The sequence below is a fragment of the Bufo bufo genome, chromosome 10, assembly GCF_905171765.1.
Source record: "Bufo bufo chromosome 10, aBufBuf1.1, whole genome shotgun sequence".
NCBI lineage: Eukaryota > Metazoa > Chordata > Amphibia > Anura > Bufonidae > Bufo > Bufo bufo.
The window spans coordinates 22,228,257-22,250,814 of NC_053398.1; the positions used below are offsets into that span (position 1 = coordinate 22,228,257).

Consider the following 22,558-nt stretch of genomic DNA (forward strand, 5'->3'; position numbering starts at 1 on the left):
GTGTGCCGAGGGGAAGAAAGGATTCACCTCTCCCATCACTGCATGGTGCAGGGAGCGTCGGAGTGAGGACAGCCACCATGAGTGCTACTACTCCCGTCCTGTGTGCCCCCACACTTCCTCTGTGGGTTGCTGCACCAGTGCCGACTTAACAGTTTATTTGGTATCCATTAAAAAAATGATGCGTCCATGATTTTCTTAGACACTGGGCAGATTATGGAGAAAATGTCACCATGCTATACTGGGACATGTTGATACTGAATTCAGCCATTTTCATGTGATACCATTGTAAGTCATGGCATATGGTAACATTCAGTCTCTATTACATTACAGTGAAATGTGGTGGATCCTTATTCAGTACAACAGGAAACTTTTCGACTCCATATTTTCCCTCCAAATACCCTAACTCAATGAACTGCGTGTGGGTCTTATCTGCACCTGCAGGGTACAAGGTAAGTGATAGGATGAGGACGGTCAGTGATTTTCTGTAGATGTGAGGTTCTCCAGGGTCATATGAAAGGGGTATTGATACATAAAAGAGTTATACAACATTTCCATTGACTTCTTTGGAGAATGTGGCCAGTATGTGGTCACAGGACCCTTGTTCTCTTGATAGGTGAGGGTCCCAGAGATGAGATGTGCACCTTTAAGGCATTTATGGCATACCCTAGTGATAGGACATTACGATGGGAATGGGGATGTAGCCACAGGACCTTCCTTCTCTCTTGATAGCTGAGGGTCCAGGAGATGAGATGTGCACCTATCAGGCATTTATGGCATACCCTAGTGATAGGACATTACGATGGGAATGGGGATGTGGCCAGTTTGCGGTCACAAGACCCTTGTTCTCTTGATAGGTGCACGTATCATCTCTGGGACCCTCACCTATCAGGTATTTATGACATACCCTAGTGAGGATGATATGATATGATGGGAATAGGGATGTGGCCTGTATGCGGTCACAGGACACCCATTCTCTTGATAGGTGAGGGTCCCAGAGATGACTCAGGCTTTTATGACATACAATAGTGATGGGACGTTATGATGCGAAGGGGAATGTGGCCTGTATGCAGTCACAGGACACCCAGTCTCTTGATAGGTGAGGGTCCCAGAGTTGACACGGGCACCTATCAGGCTTTTATGACATACTCTAGCGATAACACGTTACGATGGAAATGTCCCATTGATTAAACCCGTGTTGTATTTGCAGATTACACTCCACGTTGCTCCATTTAGTTTGGAACCGTCACCAGGCTGCTCTTATGACTATTTTCTCCTTCGTGATGGTCGGAGAGAAGCCAAGAAATGTGGGCACCTTCCCAAGTTGGCTTTCACGTCTTCTACCCATTCTCTAATAGTACATTTTCACAGTGACTCTTCTGTGCAGGCGAATGGCTTCTTCGCTACATACTCATTCTGTAAGTAGATACTGAGACTCAAATATAAGAGAATAAGACCAGACAGGGTATAGATCAGACAAGGGCTACATCAGTTTCATAGCAAAGTGTGGATTGCCTATTTTATGACAGGCTACCTCGTCGCATAGCAAGAAGACCCTTCTGGGTCGACCATTACCATAACTCACAGAGCACTGGTTTTGCATAAGCCTCCTTCACTCCAATAAAATTGATTGGTTTCTGTCTTTGGCTGTGCAGAAGTGAAATAGTACAGGAGCAAGAAGCTCTTTAAAGACCCAGCCTCTTCACTTGTTGTTACTGAGCTCCAAAGATTTAAAGGATAACATGTTGCCACCACTAGAGGGAGCTCAGGAGCTTACTGCATACTGTCTGGATTCAATGTAGTATGCAGTAAGCTCCCTCTAGTGGTGGCATCTGGAAGCCAGAATTTAGTTTGATGTAGGTGATTTAGAAGCTTCTTGTCAGATAAAGCAAGATCTGATGGCTATAAGGATATATGAAATGAATCGGCACAGAATTTTGAAATTGTTTGATTAAAAAAAGGCAAAAGGGAAAAAAATCCTTCTACAGATGTCGGGTACTGCCTTTTCTCAAGCCAATTCTGTATTGAAGGTGTTGTATGGTTTCCTCTGCCTTTGTTCTGCTGTCTCTAGATTAGCAAGCCTACAGGGGCATATTATACAAGGTTTGTCTGTAGTTTGTTACCATGGAAACGCAAAGATTAGTATAGGAGCTGTATGCATAAACCCAGTAGGATAGATATAATCAAGACTATTTGCAAAGTTGCTTCATTTTGGGTAAAATTGGGTTGTTAAAATCCAAACCACAAGACCCACAACATGACACGTGATATTTGTGTTGTGTATGGGGAAGGGGGGGTCACATTTCTATTGAGAATGTTCTCTTTTGATATTTTCATTCATTTCATATTGTTAATTCCATAGTTGTAATAACTCTGCATGATTTAATTTCCTCCTTTGATCATAGAAGTACATTAATCTCCTGCCGTTAAATAACCTCTAATGACAGATGATTGTTTTGTGGAGTATTGCCAGCATTGCCTTAAAATGGACCTGTCACTTACAAAAAGATCAGGCAGTAATAATACAGGGCAGGTAAGGTTTCTAATTGCAGATCACGAGCTCCTCGCTCACACAGCGGAGATATTGTACAGTGCCCGGGCACATCGGGGGGGGGGGGGGGGGGGGGGGGCGCGCATGCATCAGTGGCATAGCTATAGGGGGCGCAGAGGCAGCAGTCAAAACTGAGCTCCCTAATGGCACTAATAATATGACTGCCCTGTATAGAGCCAGCGCACATGATACACGAAGACTGAATATTCATAGAACCACACAATATTATCATATATGATGGAAGTTATCACTGAGAAGGAAGCAGAGCAGGCGGCTGCCTAGGGTGCTGCTGAAGGAGGGGCGCACATTCTTATTTTTCATAAAGATATTTGAAGAGAGTGAGGATCTGGTTCCAGTGTAACTAGATAGATTATAGATAGATATTAGATACATACATAGATAATGAGATAGATTTTAGACAGATAGATCTATCCAGGAGTCTGCAGAAATGCTTGTACATGCCCTCATCATCTCCCGCCTAGACTACTGTAACACTCTCCTCTGTGGCCTTCCATCTAGCACTCTCGCACCCCTCCAATCTATCCTCAACTCTTCTGCCCGACTGATCCACCTCTCCCCCCGTTACTCCTCTGCCTCTCCCCTCTGCCGGCCCCTTCACTGGCTCCCTATTGCCCAGCGAATTCAGTTAAAAATACTAACAAATACATACAAGGCCGTCCACAACCTGTCCCCTCCCTACATCTCTGAGCTACTTTCCCGATACACCCCCACACGCACTCTCCGATCCTCACAAGACCTCCTTCTCTCCTCTCCTTATATCACCTTTTCCCACAATCGCCTCCAAGATTTCTCCCGTGCATTCCCCATACTCTGGAACTCGCTACCCCAACATATCAGACTCTCACGTAGAGTCGAAACCTTCAAAAGAAACCTGAAAACCCACCTCTTAAGGCAAGCCTACAACCAGTGACCCTTCTGCTGCTATACCGCCATATGACCAGCTTTACCCGCACCTACTGTGTCCTCCCATCCCTTGTAGATTATAAGCCCTCGCGGCCAGGGCCCTCTGTCCTTCTGTTCCAGCTTGTAACTTGTCTTGTACGCGCTTATTGTACTTGTTTTATATTATGTATGTGCACCCCTTTTCATATGTACAACGCCCTGGAATGAATGGTGCATTAATAATAAGATAGATAGATAGATAGATAGATATCCCCTGCATTTTGAAGAAATTATGCTTTGTATGGAATATATTCTGGATCTCATCACCCCTGTCTTGGCTGCCGTCTTCTACATCGCTAGGTCTGTTCATATCTATTTCACCACTACAGCGCTGGCATTTTATAAATCATGTAGAACAAGGACAGAATTTGGCCAGCTGCTCCAACCACTGGAAGATCTCACGCTCCTAGGTGTGTGGCTATACAAGCCTAAACATCGTGATCCACTGATCATTATGACCAGGGCATTGTGTGGACGGGGGCTTTATTGGGACACTCAGTGGGTTATCAATACATCAGGTATTTTTCATGGCCCATCTGGTAGCTGGGGTAGATGGGTCACAGAGCTAATACTCATGAGATTACTCTGAGCTGTTAGCCTTCTTGCCAGTTCCAGTTCTATGTTCTAGCAAATGTCAGCAGCTACTGACGATGCCGGTCCTGGCTGACAGCTCCTAGCCAACTGGACGCTTCCTCCGCTCTTTAGTGGGGAAGCGTTCTCCCATAACTTGCCTGTTGATTAAGGTTCATTTGTTCTGGCTTTTGTTCGTGTGTTTCTGCTATTGCTTCTTGACTCTTGAATTTGACCCTGATTTAGACCTCGGCCTTGTTCCTTACTATGCCCCTGCCTTGTCCTTCAGATTGTTTACCTGGTACCTGTTGTTCTACTCCTGAAATTGACCCTGAATCAGACCTCGGCCTTGTTCCTTACTATGCTCCTGTCTTGTCCTTCGGGTTGTTTACCTGGTACCTGTTGTTCTACTCCTGAATTTGACCCTGATTCAGACCTCAGCCTTGTTCCTTACTATGCTCCTGTCTTGTCCTTCGGATTGTTTACCTGGTACCTGTTGTTCTACTCCTGACATTGACCCTGATTCAGACCTCAGCCTTGTTCCTTACTATGCTCCTGTCTTCTCCTTTAGATTGTTTACCTGGTATCTGTTGTGCTGCTCCTTGACCTGACTCTTGACTGTGTTCCTGATTACTCTCCTGTCTTGTCCTTGTGCCTATTCCTGACCACTATCCCAGTGACAACCCATGTTACCGTTCCTGGCTGCAGCTGTATCAGCACTATTGCTGCTAATCTGAAGGAGCAGAACCTGGGGATCTTCCTGCATCAAAGTCCATTTTGGGGATTGTTATGTTATAATTAATGTAAAAAATTGAAATCAGACATCATATAGCACATGACATTCTCTTTTATAACCAGCCCTGTACCTCACATGGATCTGGAGATTCCCTCATTTATTGTTCCAGTTTAGATTTATATCAAGCTGACAGCTCAGGGGGCGTGCCCAGCTCAGGGGGCGTGTGCTGTCTGCTGCAGCTCTGTCCCTATCGCATCTCAGGAGGCAGTTGAAGGATGGAACTGAGCATGTGCATCCACTTCAGCAAGGTGGACAGAAAAATAAGTAAAAGAACAAACAGCAGGTGGCGCTATACAGATACATTTTATTGAATATCTCAGTGGCTGTACAACATTTTTAATTACATGCAATTACAAAAGTATATCAGATCCAGGTGCTGGATGGGACAACTCCTTTAAGGGTGAAGACCAGGGGTCCTATAGATTCCACACCTCAGTCTAGTCATGACCACAAGGATTACAGCATAGAAAACCCGCATTTCTAGTATGTGACTGTAATAGAAACCACTTTGCACAGTTGTGTTGCATCGCTGAGACAGGGTTAAAACGCCATGTGAAACAGGGCATACATTGGGTGGGTGCAGTGCTTTCAGTCCCACTGGGGCCCGAGAACCGGAGTGGACTCCAAAGATCCTTGTTCCCAACATGAACAGACTTGGTTTAGTGCCCATGACATTATTTTTGGGGGCCCAGATCACCCCCAGTCTGCCCCTATAGATTCATCCCACAATCATCTTCTGGGAGAGAAAAGTGTAATCTTATCCGGGTTTGTTTTAAAGGGAACCTGTCACCGGGATTTTTTGTATAGAGCTGAGGACATGGGCTGCTAGATGGCCGCTAGCACATCCGCAATACCCAGTCCCCATAGCTCTGTGTGCTTTTATTGTGTCAAAAAAAGATTTTATAGATATGTATATTAACCTTAGATGAGTCCTGTCTCCTCCATCCTTGAGAGATGAGTCCAGCGTTCTCTGACTCTGAGTCCAGCCACGCCCACTGTGAAGGAGTCCAGCACCGCCCCGCATCCTCCCGAATCTCCTTCTTGCTCCCCGACGTCACAAAGCCACAGCGCCATAATCTCGCGATGTGCGAGCTAGCGCATGCGCAGTTCGTTCCCTGAGGCTGATGCCAGCACAGTAATGGAACACTATGCCGACACTGCACATGCGCTAGCTCGCGCATTGCGAGATTACGGCGCACTAGCTTTGTGACGTCGGGGAGCAAGGAGGAGATTCTGAGGATGCGGGGCGGTGCTGGGCTCCTTCACGGTGGGCGTGGCTGGGCTCCAGAAACGTTAGTAGCCTCATTTACATATATATATCAAATCGTTTTTTGACACAATAAAAGCACACAGAGCTATATGGAATGGGTATTGCGGATGTGCTAGCGGCCATCTAGCAGCCCATGGCCTCGGCTCCATACCTAAAATCCAGGTGACAGGTTCCCTTTAACATTATACCCATCTATAAGGCTATTTTCACACTTGCGGCAGTGTGATCCGGCAAGCAGTTCCGTTGTCGGAACTGCCTATGACTGAAAGCATTTGTGAGACGCATCCGGATGCGGATCCGTCTCACAAATGCATTGCAAGAACGGATCCGTCTCTCCGCTTGTCATGTGGACAGACGGATCTGTCTTGTATCTTTTTTCACATTTTTACCGGTCTGCGCATGCGCAGACCGGAAGGACAGATCCGGCATTCCGGTATTTTGAATGCCAGATCCGGCACTAATACATTCCTATGGGAAAAATGCCGGATCTGGCATTCAGGCAAGTCTTTTTTTTCCGCCGGAGATAAAACCGTAGCATGCTGCGGTTTTATCTTTTGCCTGATCAGTCAAAATGACTGAACTGAAGACATCCTGATGCATCCTGAACAGATTACTCCTTGAACTCTCTCTTCAAAGTTCTTTTCAACTTTCCCCTCCATTGAGATTGCATGGGGATATGCCTGATCAGTTATTTTCCGGTATAGAGCCCCTGTGACGGAACTCAGTGTCGGAAAAGAAAAACGCTAATGTGAAAGTAGCCCAGGAAATGCATTCGGTGTGATCTGTATCTCTCTGGAGCACTTGTACTTTGCACATGTATTGCTTACTTACTCGCCCACTTGTGCTTTGCAGCTCCCTTATCCCCAAGACGCTGGAATGATGTTCAGTCCTAATCAAGCTTCAGAAAATCTTCAGTGATTCCTCCTCTGCACAGCAGGTGGCGCCATGGAAACTCGCACAGCTATGTCCCCATGGATATCATAGCACTTGGCTCGGCACGCCAGTGTGAGAAAACAGATGTTATAAATAATCTTCTCTGCAAGTCCACCTATGGCTAAAATAAAATCTACTGCTTAGTCAAGAAAACACGCGTGTAGAAGTGATGGCCTGTAACCAGTTTTATGATAGATAGATAGATAGATAGATAGATAGATAGATAGATAGATAGATAGATAGATAATAGGTGACAGATAATGTATAGATAAGTGGGCTGTATGTTTGTATGTTCTCCCCATGTTTATTTTTTTTTAAACAAAAGAAATGATAGATAGATATTAGATAGATATAAGACAGATAGATATTAGATAGATAAATAGATTGAGATAGATAGATAACAGGTAAGATGCTGTAAAATGACTGACATCAGCACTGCAGAAAATTAGACGTGTCCCCCCTTCCCCCTGTCCCACCCCAACAATAAGCTCTTTACGAGAAATCCTGCTGCCGAGATCCCCAACAATGAGGAAAGGCTTAACCCTTTCCAGACCTCTGGTCTTTAAAGATGGCACACACTTGCAAGTGCAGCAGGCGCCGTATCCACGGAGTTTCTGCTGTTTTAAACAACAGAGGCCTGGACCTGTTGTCTGCGATTGGTGATAATGCCGATTGCAGACATTTAGCACCTTAAATGCCTTGGTCAAGTGTGACCACGGCATCTGAGAGAGCACTAAAACCAGAGGCAGCGCTCTTCCCAACCCTGGACACCTCCCCTTGGCTGAGATCGGGGGAAAGGCGTTTCTGTGGTAGTAATACGCCTGAGCCCATACAAGGTCTCTAGAGCAATTACTAGTATATTCCAAGGCAGCCCTGCAGTTGTCAGCACTGCATTGTAATGTACTGAATCCTGTATTCTGTAATGACTTAAAAAAATAATTAAAATTAAAATCACCCTCTTTTCCCTAGAATAAAAAACGTAATAAATAAACAATAAAAAAAATTAAGCATCATGGGCATTGCTGTGTCAAAAAATGCCCATACTATTAACCACCTCAGCCCTCATTGCTTAAACACCCTGAAAGACCAGGCCACTTTTTACACTTCTGACCTACACTACTTTCACCGTTTATTGCTCGGTCATGCAACTTACCACCCAAATAAATTTTACCTCCTTTTCTTCTCACTAATAGAGCTTTCATTTGGTGGTATTTCATTGCTGCTGACATTTTTACTTTTTTTGTTATTAATCGAAATTTAACGATTTTTTTGCAAAAAAATGACATTTTTCACTTTCAGTTGTAAAATTTTGCAAAAAAAAAACAGATCCATATATAAATTTTGCTCTAAATTTATTGTTCTACATGTCTTTGATAAAAAAAAAATGTTTGGGTAAAAAAAAAATGGTTTGGGTAAAAGTTATAGCGTTTACAAACTATGGTACAAAAATGTGAATTTCCGCTTTTTGAAACAGCTCTGACTTTCTGAGCACCTGTCATGTTTCCTGAGGTTCTACAATGGCCAGACAGTACAAACACCCCACAAATGACCCCATTTCGGAAAGTACACACCCTAAGGTATTCGCTGATGGGCATAGTGAGTTCATAGAACTTTTTATTTTTTGTCACAAGTTAGCGGAAAATGATGATTTTTTTATTTATTTTTTTTTCTTACAAAGTCTCATATTCCACTAACTTGTGACAAAAAAAAAAAAATTCTAGTAACTCGCCATGCCCCTCACAGAATACCTTGGGGTCTCTTCTTTCCAAAATGGGGTCACTTGTGGGGTAGTTATACTGCCCTGGCATTCTAGGGGCCCAAATGTGTGGTAAGGAGTTTGAAATCAAATTCTGTAAAAAATGGCCAGTGAAATCCGAAAGGTGCTCTTTGGAATATGGGCCCCTTTGCCCACCTAGGCTGCAAAAAAGTGTCACACATCTGGTATCTCCGTATTCAGGAGAAGTTGGGGAATGTGTTTTGGGGTGTCATTTTACATATACCCATGCTGGGTGAGAGAAATATCTTGGTCAAATGCCAACTTTGTATAAAAAAAATGGTAAAAGTTGTCTTTTGCCAAGATATTGTGTGACACTTTTGCAGCCTAGATACCAGATGTGTGACACTTTTGCCAAGATACCAAATGTGTGACACTTTTTTGCAGCCTAGGTGGGCAAAGGGGCCCACATTCCAAAGAGCACATTTCGGATTTCACTGGTCATTTTTTACAGAATTTGATTTCAAACTCCTTACTACACATTTGGGCCCCTAGAATGCCAGGGCAGTATAACTACCCCACAAGTGACCCCATTTTGGAAAGAAGACACCCCAAGGTATTCCGTGAGGGGCATGGCGAGTTCCTAGAATTTTTTATTTTTTGTCACAAGTTAGTGGAATATGAGACTTTGTAAGAAAAAAAAATCATCATTTTCCACTAACTTGTGACAAAAAATAAAAAATTCTAGGAACTCGCCATGCCCCTCACGGAATACCTTGGGGTGTCTTCTTTCCAAAATAGGGTCACTTGTGGGGTAGTTATACTGCCCTGGCATTTTCCAGGGGCCCTAATGTGTGGTAAGTAGGTAAATGACCTGTGAAATCCTAAAGGTGCTCTTTGGAATGTGGGCCCCTTTGCCCACCTAGGCTGCAAAAAAGTGTCACACATGTGGTATCGCCGTATTCAGGAGAAGTTGGGCAATGTGTTTTGGGGTGTCTTTTTACATATACCCATGCTGGGTGAGAGAAATATCTTGGCAAAAGACAACTTTTCCCATTTTTTTATACAAAGTTGTCATTTGACCAAGATATTTCTCTCACCCAACATGGGTATATGTAAAATGACACCCCAAAACACATTCCCCAACTTCTCCTGAGTACGGCGATACCAGATGTGTGACACTTTTTTGCAGCCTAGATGCGCAAAGGTGCCCAAATTCCTTTTAGGAGGGCATTTTTAGACATTTGGATACCAGACTTCTTCTCACGCTTTGGGGCCCCTAGAATGCCAGGGCAGTATAAATACCCCACATGTGACCCCATTTTGGAAAGAAGACACCCCAAGGTATTCAATGAGGGGCATGGCGAGTTCATAGAAATTTTTTTTTTTTGGCACAAGTTAGCGGAAATTGATATTTTTTATTTTTTTCTCACAAAGTCTCCCTTTCCGCTAACTTGGGACAAAAATTTCAATCTTTCATGGACTCAATATGCCCCTCACGGAATACCTGGGGGTGTCTTCTTTCCGAAATGGGGTCACATGTGGGGTATTTATACTGCCCTGGCATTCTAGGGGCCCTAAAGCGTGAGAAGAAGTCTGGAATATAAATGTCTAAAAAATTTTACGCATTTGGATTCCGTGAGGGGTATGGTGAGTTCATGTGAGATTTTATTTTTTGACACAAGTTAGTGGAATATGAGACTTTGTAAGAAAAAAAATAAATAATTCCGCTAACTTGGGCCAAAAAAATGTCTGAATGGAGCCTTACAGCGGGGTGATCAATGACAGGGGGGTGATCAATGACAGGGGGGTGATCAATGACAGGGGGGGTGATCAATGACAGGGGGGGTGATCAGAGAGTCTATATGGGGTGATCACCCCCCTGTCAGGCTCCATTCAGATGTCCGTATGTGTTTTGCGGATCCGATCCATGTATCCGTGGATCCGTTAAAATCATACGGACATCTGAATGCAGCCTGACAGGGGGGTGATCAATGACAGGGGGGTGATCAGGGAGTCTATATGGGGTGATCACCACAGTCATTGATCACGCCCCTGTAAGGCTCCATTCAGACGTCCGTATGCGTTTTGCGGATCCGATCCATCTATCAGTGGATCCGTAAAAATCATGCGGACATCTGAATGGAGCTTTACAGGGGTGTGATCAATGACGGGGGGTAATCAATGACAGGGGGGTGATCAGGGAGTCTATATGGGGTGATCACCACAGTCATTGATCACGCCCCTGTAAGGCTCCATTCAGACGTCCGTATGCGTTTTGCGGATCCGATCCATCTATCAGTGGATCCGTAAAAATCATGCGGACATCTGAATGGAGCTTTACAGGGGTGTGATCAATGACGGGGGGTAATCAATGACAGGGGGGTGATCAGGGAGTCTATATGGGGTGATCACCACAGTCATTGATCACGCCCCTGTAAGGCTCCATTCAGACTTCCGTATGCGTTTTGCGGATCCGATCCATCTATCAGTGGATCCGTAAAAATCATGCAGACATCTGAATGGAGCTTTACAGGGGGTTATCAATGACAGGGGGGTGATCAGGGAGTCTATATGGGGTGATCACCTCCGTCATTGATCACTCCCCTGTAAGGCTGCATTCAGACGTCCGTATCTGTTTTGCGGATCCGATCCATCTATCAGTGGATCCGTAAAATTCATACGGACCTCTGAATGGAGCCTTACAGGAGGTTATCAATGACAGGGGGGTGATCAGGGAGTCTATATGGGGTGATCACCTCCGTCATTGATCACTCCCCTGTAAGGCTTCATTCAGACGTCCGTATGTGTTTTGCGGATCCGATCCATCTATCAGTGGATCCGTAAAATTCATACGGACCTCTGAATGCAGCCTTACAGGGGGTTATCAATGACAGGGGGGTGATCAATGACAGGGGGGTGATCAGGGAGTCTATATGGGGTGATCAGGGGTGATCAAGGGTGAATAAGGGGTTAATAAGTGACAGGGGGGGGGTGTAGTGTAGTGGTGCTTGGTGCAACGTATTACTGAGCTACCTGTGTCCTCTGGTGGTCGATCCAAACAAAGGGGACCACCAGAGGACCAGGTAGCAGGTATATTAGACGCTGTTATCAAAACAGCGTCTAATATACTTGTTAGGGGTTAAAAAAAACACATCTCCAGCCTGCCAGCGAACGATCGCCGCTGGCAGGCTGGAGATCAACTCTCTTACCTTCTGTTCCTGTGAGCGCGCGCGCCTGTGTGCGCGCGTTCACAGGAAATCTCGCGTCTCGCGAGATGACGCGTAGATGCGTGATTGTGCGCAGCGCTGCCACCTCCGGAACGCGAATCTGCGTTAGGCGGTCCGGAGGTGGTTAAAATATGAAAATATTTATCCCACAGCACTTCAAAGAAAATGAATAAAAAATCATATACACTCCAAAATTTTATCGATAAAAACTACAGATTGTTCTGCAAAAAATGAGCCCCCACACAGCTCCAAAGACAAAAGTATATAAAAAAAATAAAATTTATGAGGTTCAGTATGTGGCGATCAAAAGAAAAAACAAATTTTTTCCAAAGTTTTTCTTTCAGTATTGAAACTGTCCCGGTATATAAATGTGGTATCGCTGTAATCGTACTGACCCAGAGAATGAAGGTAAAGGTCAGTTTTACTGAATAGGGAACACCGTTAAAAAACCAACAACATAAAAAAAATTTCCAGCTTCCCACTACATTGTATGCAATAGTAAATGGTGCCATTAAAACGTAAAAGTTGTCCCGCGAAAAAAATAAAAAAATAAAATACTCCTATTGCTATCAGAATGGAAAAATAAAAATGTTATGGCTCTGGGAAGGTAAGAAGTAAAAAATAAAAATGCAAAAATTGCAAGGTCCTGAAAGGGTTAAAGCTAGTGTTCAATACCCCTGCAGCGCCACCACAGGGGAGATAAAGCATTACACTTTTACATGAATGTGAATGGCATATCTGTGTAACGCACTTACATGCTGAGTCCTCCAGAGAAGTGATTCATAGGTGACAATGGTATATGAATGTGCAGGACCGTTAAGGCTACTTTCACACTAGCGTTCGGGGCTCCGCTTGTGAGTTCCGTTTGAAGGCTCTCACAAGCGGCCCCGAACGGATCCGTCCAGCCCTAATGCATTCTGAATGGATGCGGATCCGCTCAGAATGCATCAGTCTGGCTCCGTTTGTCCTCTGCTCCGCTCAGCAGGCGGACCCCTGAACGCAGCTTGCAGCGTTCAGGTGTCCGCCTGGCCGTGCGGAGGCAAACGGATCCGTCCAGACTTACAATGTAAGTCAATGGGGACGGATCCGTTTGAAGTTGACACAGTATGGCTCAATTTTCAAACGGATCCGTCTCCCATTGACTTTCAATGTAAAGTCAAAACGGATCCGTTTGCATTATCATTGCATTTTTTTTTTTTTGTTCATGCTAATGCAAACGGATCCGTTCTGAACGGATCTAAGCGTTTGCATTATAGGTGCGGATCCGTCTGGGCACATACCAGACGGATCCGACCTAAACGCAGGTGTGAAAGTAGCCTAACAAGTAAAGTTCAAGAAAAGTTATCATTAAACTTTGACACTAGGTGTACAGCGCAGAAGAGCTAGGGCTTCCTTAGAGATACAGCACTCAGGATGACCGTGCATTCATAGGACCTGATATAATCCAATCAGTCGCTGAAGAAACCTTTTTTCAGTGGTCGAAAGATCTAATTTCATCTGGTTTTGTCAATCCCTGGTCTCAGATAGCTGGCAGTCTCACTGGTGACAACTTTGAAGACAATCGCTTTCCTCCATCCCTGCCAGTATCTATGAAACGTCTTTCAATATGGCCAGCCTGTACCTGGCTCTATGTAGATTATCCAAATCTTTCACCTCCCAATACTTAAAAGGGTAGACAACCCCTGGGGTCTTAGGGTCCATTCACACATCCGTGTGTGTTTTGCGGATCCACGTAACTGCAAAACACGGACACTGGCAATGTGCACTCTGCATTTTGCGGACCGCACATCGCCGGCACTAATAGAATATGCCTATTCTTGTCCGCAATTGCGGACAAGAATACGGCATGTTCTATTTTTTTCGGGAACGGAAATGCGGACCCGGAAGTGCGGGTCCGCATTTCCGGATCGGGCCCGCTCATCGTGCGACCCCATAGAAATGAATGGGTCCGCAATTCCGTTCCGCAAAATGCGGAACGGAATTGCAGATGTGTGAATGGAGCCTTAACCTCATAACATAAAAAAAAAAAAAATAGCCTGTCCATGGTCCTGTTTCTGGCTGCTTCCGGTTCCCGCAGGACCAGAAAGCGGTTCTGGCATATGACCACTGTGGCCAACCACAGGCCTCAGCAGTCACATCAGCATGAATAATACATCGCAGCTGTGACTACGGACAGATGAGTGGTGTTTTTTTTTAACTAAAGGGGCACAGGTTAGAACCCCAGGGGTTGTTGGCTTCAAAGCTGGATAACCCCTTTAAGATGATGCCCCCCCGTGTAAGATGGATAACTCACTTACAGTAACACTATCTGCTAGAGTTGCAACAGAGGCCCTATTGTTTGTCACTTGAGATTATGAGGGCATGTACTTACCGTGACATTCAGAGGGACCACCTGAGCCCTCTTCATAGCCAATGGCCAGGAGCCCCCTTGAACCCATATGTATCACTGTCCTCAGTATGTTGATAGGGCAGTATTGTATGCTCCACTATGGTATTTGGTTCTGCTTGGGCGGTATTTTGTGCTGCACTATGGTACTGGTGGCCCCACCTACTTCTGTAGTCTCTACTTGTGTTGCCCCACCTTCTGTCAATTTGGACCCACCTACAACATGGGGACACTTTTATGTTTTTTTTCCAGGGCCACTTTAAGTTCCCAGTCCGCCCCTGGCTCCATTCACAGTGTAGTGGCCCCGCTAGGTTACTGCAGCTCAGCTTCCATTAACAACCAGCAGAATCGCGATTACAGCTCTGGATTATAATACAGACTGTAACCCAGGATCAGAGAAGCAATGCAAAGTATCTACAAAGTTTCTCAACTTTTTATACAAACTCTGCCCACGCCATGACTTGATCCATTGGGTCAAAACTTTTATTGTCTTGTGGTGGAACACTCTTCAAGTGAGCAAATAAAAAAAAAATCAAATAATGAATGAATGGTCATATGTTACAAGAAGGGAGAGAAGACCGTACAGAAACACCAGAACAAGACATGTCATACAGTATATACAGAGGGAGGTAGGTTTATGGAAAATGAGATCCCCTTCTCCGGTGGAAGACATGTAGATACATGGAACATCCTCACAGTAATTATGCTTGTGAAGGCAGGTAGACGATGTCTTCAAACCCCATGGAGGCTTGGAATAATATAGAAATGAGCAAATGAGTTCTCTCTTTTTTGGTTTCCCATGAATGTGGCCTGACATGTATTCACTAGAATACAAAGCACCAACAATTCCATTTTGTAAATATTTTTTTTTTGTTGCTCCATATCTTAACCGTAAATGTCCATAAATAAGATCATAGCAAATTATTTCATCTCTAGGAGATAACACTAAGAAGCGATATAGTCTTTTAAATACAGAAAGGATTAAACAAGTTATAAAATATCAAACTGGTTTACCAATTGCTTGTTGACTCATAGGCCCCATTATTGTGTGCCATACAGGACATGTTGGTTATCAGGATGATGTACCATACAGGCCATGCTGGCTATCATGATGACGTGCCATAAGGGTCATATTGTCTCTCGCGATGGTGTGCCATACAGGCCATGTTGGCTATCATGATGGTGTGCCAAACAGGTCATGTTGGCTATCATGATGGTGTGCCATACAGGCCATACTGGCTGTCATGATGACGTGCCCTAAGGGTCATGTTGGCTCTCGCGATGGTGTGCCATACAGGCCATATTGGCTATCATGATGGTGTGCCATACAGGCCATGCTGGCTGTCATGATGACGTGCCCTAAGGGTCATGTTGGCTCTCGCGATGGTGTGCCATACAGGCCATGTTGGCTATCATGATGGGGTGCCATACAGGTCATGTTGGCTCTCAGGACGGTGTACCATATAGGTCATCCTGGTTCCCGCCATGTGGTGATGAATAGGTCATACTGGTTCTCACCATACTCCATACTGATCATACTAGGACTTTAGTTCAGCTACAGGAAAACCTCCACCACACATGGATAACATGAATTTCATAGACATTGGTAGCAATAGTTACAAAAACACTAATCAAACTCTTCCTGTTCAGTACACAGGATATTAGTCTTCCTTAAAGTAAAAAACAGACTTAAAAAATTCAAGAATAACTAGCTCCGCATACGCATCCTGCGAGGGCTTTCTGACCTCTTTTCATGTAACACATTGTGTGTGACGGAGGCTAGGTGCCAGTATTAGATTCCTGGTCTTCTAGACCACATGTCTAGTCACCAATGCTGCCCACTGAAACTTATGCTGAACAGATCCTTTTGCCAGCTGGTCCTGGAATATAGGTCAATAGATTTCACCCGGTTCCCCCTTTTCATCTTCTCACACAAAGCCAGGTTTCACAGAAGATCGGCGACAGTTGGGACAACCACGAGATCCATTGGTTTGGAGACACCTAAAATTAGAAAGCATTGAATATGAAAAACAAAGAAACAAAGTCATTCAGAAACTCACTAGATTTAGGGCCAAACGTGGTTGACTGCCTGTCCAAAAAAAAAGTCGCCACCTGGATTTAACTAAGCAGATAGTTATGAGCCTCCTATTGGATAATTACTGCATGGGCGATTATCTTTCAGCTGGCAACAAGTTATTTAACCCCAACTGGTGCAATGAGTTGCTTCTCATTTCTTAAACAACCCTGTCGAAAGACACATCTCGTTGTCGTGGAAAAGATGTTAGTCTGTTTGAGAAGGGTCAAATCATTGGCATGCATCAAGCAGAGAAAACATCTACGGAGATTGCAGAAGCTACTAAAATTGGGTTAAGAACTGTCCAACGCATTATTAAAAACTGGAAGGATAGTGGGGACCCATCGTATTCGAGGAAGAAATGTGTCGGGAAAACAATCCTAAATGATCGTGATCGGCGATCACTTAAACGTTTGGTGAAATCAAATTGAAGAAAAACAACAGTAGAACTCAGGGCTATGTTTAATAGTGAAAGTAACAGCATTTCCACACGCACAATGCGAAGGGAACTCAAGGGATTGGGACTGAACAGCTGTGTAGCCATAAGAAAACCACTAATCAGTGAGGCAAACCAGAAAAAAAGGCTTCAATTTGCTAGGGAGCATAAAGATTGGACTCTGGAGCAATGGAAGAAGGTCATGTTGTCTGATGAGTCCAAATTTACCCTGTTCCAGAGTGATGGGCGCATCTGGGTAAGAAGAGAGGCAGATGAAGTGATGCCCTCATCATGCCTAGTGTCTACTGTACAAGCCTGTGGGGGCAGTGCTATGATCTGGGGTTGCTGCAGTTGGTCAGGTCTAGGTTCAGCAACAGTTTGTGTTCCAAGAATGAGGTCAGCTGACTACCTGAACATACTGAATGACCAGGTTATTCCAGCAATGGATTCTTTTCTTCCCTGATGGCACGGGCTTATTCCAAGATGACAATGCCAGGATTCATCGGACTCAAATTGTGAAGGAGTGGTTCAGGGAGACATCATTGTCACACATGGATTGGCCACCACAGAGTCCAGACCTTAAACCCATTGAGAATCTTTGGGATGTGCTGGAGAAGGCTTTGCGCAGCAGTCAGACTCTACCATCATCAATGCAAGATCTTGGTGAAAAATTAATGCAACACTGGATGGAAATAAATCTTGTGACATTGCAGAAGCTTATCGAAACAATGCCACAGCGAATGCGTGCCGTAATCAAAGGTAAAAGCGGTCCAACTAAATATTAGAGTGAGTGACCTTTATTTTTTTGTGGCGACTTTTAGCAATAGGCAGACCATGCAGTTTCTGGGTTTCTTGGAGAAACCAAGCCCAGAACTGGTTGGTCCCATCACCTTTGCTACTGGTGTTTGAGAACCTGCACTGGACTCCTTTCTCTGGAGGAACTGCATTGTTACTAAAGGGGTAACAAGGGCCATAGGATGTGGAGGGGAAACAAACACCAGGACCTTTTATCCTGGAAGCCAAAGAGCATATTGGGAGGTCCAAGCTGACGTTTGTTATGGTCCATGCTCTTGTGTGTATGCCAATGGCTTTCAAGACAAGCAAGTGGTTCTCTTCAAGTGTCAGTCCATCCAAGTTAGGAGAACTCTTTCCTTCACTGGTGTATGGAGGGAGGGAACATGATAACTGTTTTGGGCATCAGAAATGGCACTCAATCCCATTACCTAATAACATGAATGCACTCTCTATATCTACAGTAATTGCTCCCCAAGGATGGATCTTTCATTCATACCTTAGGTGGAAGACGTGTGAACAGGGCAAGGCCTGAAGCTGGCAGTTCTTTTCTCCAATAGACTCTCCACACATTCCACAATATAGCTCCATTTCCTCCACGCATTCATGGAATCTGACGACGTGCTCTCGGAGCTCCCGTTGCTGCTGTCTTGTACGGTAGATGATTTCACTCAGACAGTGAACCTTCAACAGGGAGAGCTATGGAAAGAAGAAAGTTATGAGCCAGGGACATCAGGGGTATGGTGATAGGGAGTGTGGAGGCAGCAGTAGGCGGAGGGCTTTATTACAGATTATGCACTGGGAAGAATAAAAGGGTATGTACACTTTTAAGGGCAATTTCTTTTTAATTATTGCATTGCACTCATTTCAAGATAAAACATTTTTTTCAGTTGGTCTTTATTAAAAATGTTGAGCCCTTTTCTCTGTACAGCATTGAGATTCTCTAGTAGATGCTCTGTATTTGTACTGTGTTCCATCAGGCAGCTCAGCTGACGGCTCCTGATCTCTGACCTCCTAAACACTTATTATAGCTCTTCTTATCTTAATAGATACGTTTGCGCTTAAATAGGTGTTTATGACCTTTTAGTAATTTAGAGATAAGGGTTTTTAGAAGACTGGCATAAAGTGAAAGTAGGATTCACTCAACTAGACAAACAGTTAACCCTTTGTGACAGAACAGCTGAATATTTTTAATTAAGAACAATTGAAAAAATTATTTTTACCCCAAAATGAGTAAAACCCCATCATAAAAAAATTCGACCCGGAAGGTGAACATAGTCTTTAAGCTTTGCCTCTGGATGGACCCATTGGACTGTTAGGGTCCATTCACACGTCCAAAGTGTGTTTTGCGGATCCGCAAAACAGGGACACCGGCAATGTGCATTCCGCATTTTGCGGACCGCACATCGCCGGCACTAATAGAATATGCCTATTCTTGTCCGCAATTGCGGACAAGAATAGGGCATGTTTTATTTTTTTCAGAAATGGAATTGCGGACCCGGAAGTGCGGGTCCGCAATTCCGTTTCCGGGCTGCACATCGTGCGGCCCCATAGAAATTAATGGGTCTGTAATTCCGTTCCGCAAAATGCGGAACAGAATTGCGGACGTGTGAATGGGGCCTTATAGGCAACATTCAATGAGCCCATCACATTGGAGCCCATTGGTGCTGTTTGCAATTGACCACTCGCAAGTAGATCTACAGACCAAATCCTATGTAGTGCAGCAACCATATGCACTGGTGCACACTTTGCACCCCCTTCTGGCAAGTGCTTTTCTTTTCCACACAATATACTACTACTACTACCAACCTTCACGAAAATGGAAAACAGCTTTAATGACTCTTAGCATAACTGCAGATGACCACATGCACATTTCCCAATAAAAGAACCATCTTATGGAGTAGTGTCCAGTAGAGATGTCTACCGCCTGGCCAAGCTTACAGCATCGGAGACACAATGGGATGCATAGAACGTGGGTGATGCAAACTACAACTCTCAGTATGCTTAGCTATCCTTAATGAGCTGTTAAGCCTCTGGCCTGCTATAATCGGAGTAGCATGAGAGGACATAACGTTAGATGGTTTATGGACGCAGGCTTGGAAAAAGCTCTCCGTTAATCCTCATAGACTCACTCACCTTATTGCCTATTTCTTCTGCCAACTCCTGGGCTTTCTGGAGCCCGTCCAGCGCCTGCAGATTAAACACACTTTAGGCAGAGAACCAAAAGCAAACATTTGTTATTGTGTAAGAGCCGAACCCACAGATGACCTGATTATAGACAGGACAGATGCAGCACATAGCAGAGAGCATGAATCCCACCCCAGCCCCCCATACGCAGCATAGCAATGCAAAATACTTTTACAGATTCCGTCAGCACAAATAGCCCCGCCGGGACCCGTCCGCTCGTACATGTTGTATGCTGATCCATGACTGACTAGCTACAATAAAATAAAAGCCTTTAGGAAGCATTTGGACCATCTCCTCTACCTCTAGGTCATCAATATTGTAATCTCCGCAGTGGAGTAACTAAAACTGACTGGGCCCCACAGAAAGTTTTTAAATGACACCCCCACCCACCCAGCAACCCCCTCCTCCTGTGCAACCCTCAGTTCTGCAGCTAGTCATGATCGCTGTTTTAACATGAATTCAACGATTTGAGAATAAATAGGCTTAACAGGCTAAGTGATAAAAAATATAATGTAAATAATATCACATGGCCTGCACAATACAATATGGGGGGGGGGGAGCTCATGACACCATGTCATTACATATATTGTATGTCATGTCACTGTATATAATGTAATTGTATAATACTGTTTTGAGGGGGCCCTCACAATAAAATCTTTCAGTCCTCCTCCTGGGCTGGTCCCTTCTGAGTTCAGGCCCCATGACAGCCGCTTCTCTTGCTTTCACTATAGCTACACCCCTGAATCTCAGACAACCCCATATATTGTATTGATCAGAGCGCTATCTTGGAATGAGCCTGGATAGAGACAGTCATTTAACCTCTGGGTGCCAAAAAACGAATGATTCCATTCACTGGCAGCAAACAAAAATGGCTAAAAATTTAAGTATATGACACAAGTAGTTGGATAACTTTTTTTGTTTTATTTTTTATTTACATGAACCTTAAAAAAAAAAAAAAAAAAAAATGCTAATTTTGGCTTGTCTTCCCCAGTACTGCCTGGAGTTCATCTCATTAGACTAAAAGCAGCCTGTCTGATAAATATCTATCTGAAATTCATACTGGCCTAGTGAGCTCCATGGATCTTTAGAAATAAAGCGTTCATTCTAAATAGTGAAACATAATAAAAGATCCATCAACAGCAGCTTGCTTATAGTTTCCAGGTAGAAAAAGAGATATAATCTAGTTCCTTCTATTACAGCACCTTGTCCATTTCTTTCTGATGCAGCCAACACTTGGCGACTCCCAGCAGCACTTGAGTTTGACCCAGACGGTTTCCAATCTCCGTCATGATGCTCATGGACGAGTCATATCGAGGAATCGCTTTCTAAGGACAAGAAGCAAAAATAAAAGCAATAAGTCAGATCGAGTTCCTTATGGAGGCAATCGTTTTAAAGGAACCTCTCATGTAACTCCTGCCTTATCATTCACCAGTGCTGTTTATATAGGGAGCCTATAATAAAAGCCCCCACACATCGGCCAACCATCTAATGTCTATGGGGGGCCCCCAACGAAGAAAGATTGGGATAGTTGGATTTCAATGTGCGGCCCTAAGCTTCGTGTTTTAGGTTTACTGTCAAACAACACCTTTTTCACAAGACTTCCCCATAATCTAGACCGTGAAAAATACTCTCCCAGGAGGTTCCCAGAAAAAAGACGAGAACACCCGGACTATCGGAAGTGTTGGCAAATCTCCCAGGTTTCACATGGAGGGCAGCCCTCCATAAGGTGCCAGGATGCTGCGTCATAAGACGCATCCCCGAAACACAACTGGGCCGTGTTTAAAGGTTCCACAATGTTGGGAGGTGTGGACAGAATAGGAGTGTCATACCCTAATATAGTTATACTAGACTAGTAAGTGTTATTGCATCCACTAAACGGTCCCCCAAGGAGCCAAATGGGGGAGGGGCTGAAAAGATAGCGCTTTCTGGTCCTGTAGAATCACATGGTGTATCATATGATCCATTCCAGCCAGTCTGCGGCTCTCATAAGAGTCATGTGACATACACATCATGACTTTTTCAGAAACATAAGTCACATGATCCTTTTCCGAACCGCTGACTGGCTGAAAGGAATTGCATCATACATCATGTGACTCTAAGGAACCAGGAAGTTCTTTCTTTTTAGTCCTCTTGTTAGACATTTTGAAGATTTGATTAGCGGGTGTAATTTTACTAGTATCTATTAACAAGGACCCGTCCCCTCTCCTGACATGTCTGGTTTAGTAACTACTTGCATTCTCCATGCAATGACCATTCTGGAGCATCTATTCTTATGACTCTATGTTGTACCATTCCTTTATTATTCCTGCTAGAATTTATGAATGAATTACTAGCAGCTTGCATTGAAGGTCCAGATGGGTGTTACACTATCCAAACGGTGCTGCCAGTGTTAGACACACCCCTGGTAACACCCATCTGGACCTTCATTGCAATTTTCCTGCAATTTAGTCATAAACTTCTAGCAGGAATAATAATAAAACAATGGCACAGCATAGAGTCATAAGAATGGATGCTCCAGAATGGTTATTACACGGGGAATGGAAGTAGTTACTAAAACAAACATGTCAGGAGAGGGGCCAGGTTCTCTTTAAGGGACTTATTACAGCAGTGATGGCTAACCTCCGGCACTCCAGCTGTGGTGAAACTACGACTCCCAGCA

The 22,558-nt window shown here is 44.3% G+C and overlaps 2 protein-coding genes across 3 annotated transcripts in view; one reads left to right on the plus strand and one right to left on the minus strand.

The window, feature by feature from the left end:
• LOC120980242 (embryonic protein UVS.2-like) overlaps nt 1-7,117 on the plus strand; it is a 31,846-nt gene extending 24,729 nt beyond the window's left edge. For both annotated transcript variants that reach the window (XM_040409215.1, XM_040409216.1), the window contains 3 exons: nt 331-449; nt 1,208-1,415; nt 7,000-7,117. In XM_040409215.1, coding sequence (XP_040265149.1) covers nt 331-449; nt 1,208-1,415; nt 7,000-7,040 — 368 coding nt within the window. In that variant the 3' untranslated portion in view covers nt 7,041-7,117. The remainder of the gene's footprint in view (nt 1-330; nt 450-1,207; nt 1,416-6,999) is intronic.
• Nucleotides 7,118-15,632: 8,515 nt separating this feature from the next.
• RAPSN (receptor associated protein of the synapse) overlaps nt 15,633-22,558 on the minus strand; it is a 28,230-nt gene continuing 21,304 nt past the window's right edge. The window contains exons 5-8 of the mRNA XM_040409217.1: nt 21,102-21,224; nt 19,849-19,902; nt 18,212-18,411; nt 15,633-16,411 (exon numbers count right to left, since the gene is read on the minus strand). Coding sequence (XP_040265151.1) covers nt 16,339-16,411; nt 18,212-18,411; nt 19,849-19,902; nt 21,102-21,224 — 450 coding nt within the window. The 3' untranslated portion in view covers nt 15,633-16,338. The remainder of the gene's footprint in view (nt 16,412-18,211; nt 18,412-19,848; nt 19,903-21,101; nt 21,225-22,558) is intronic.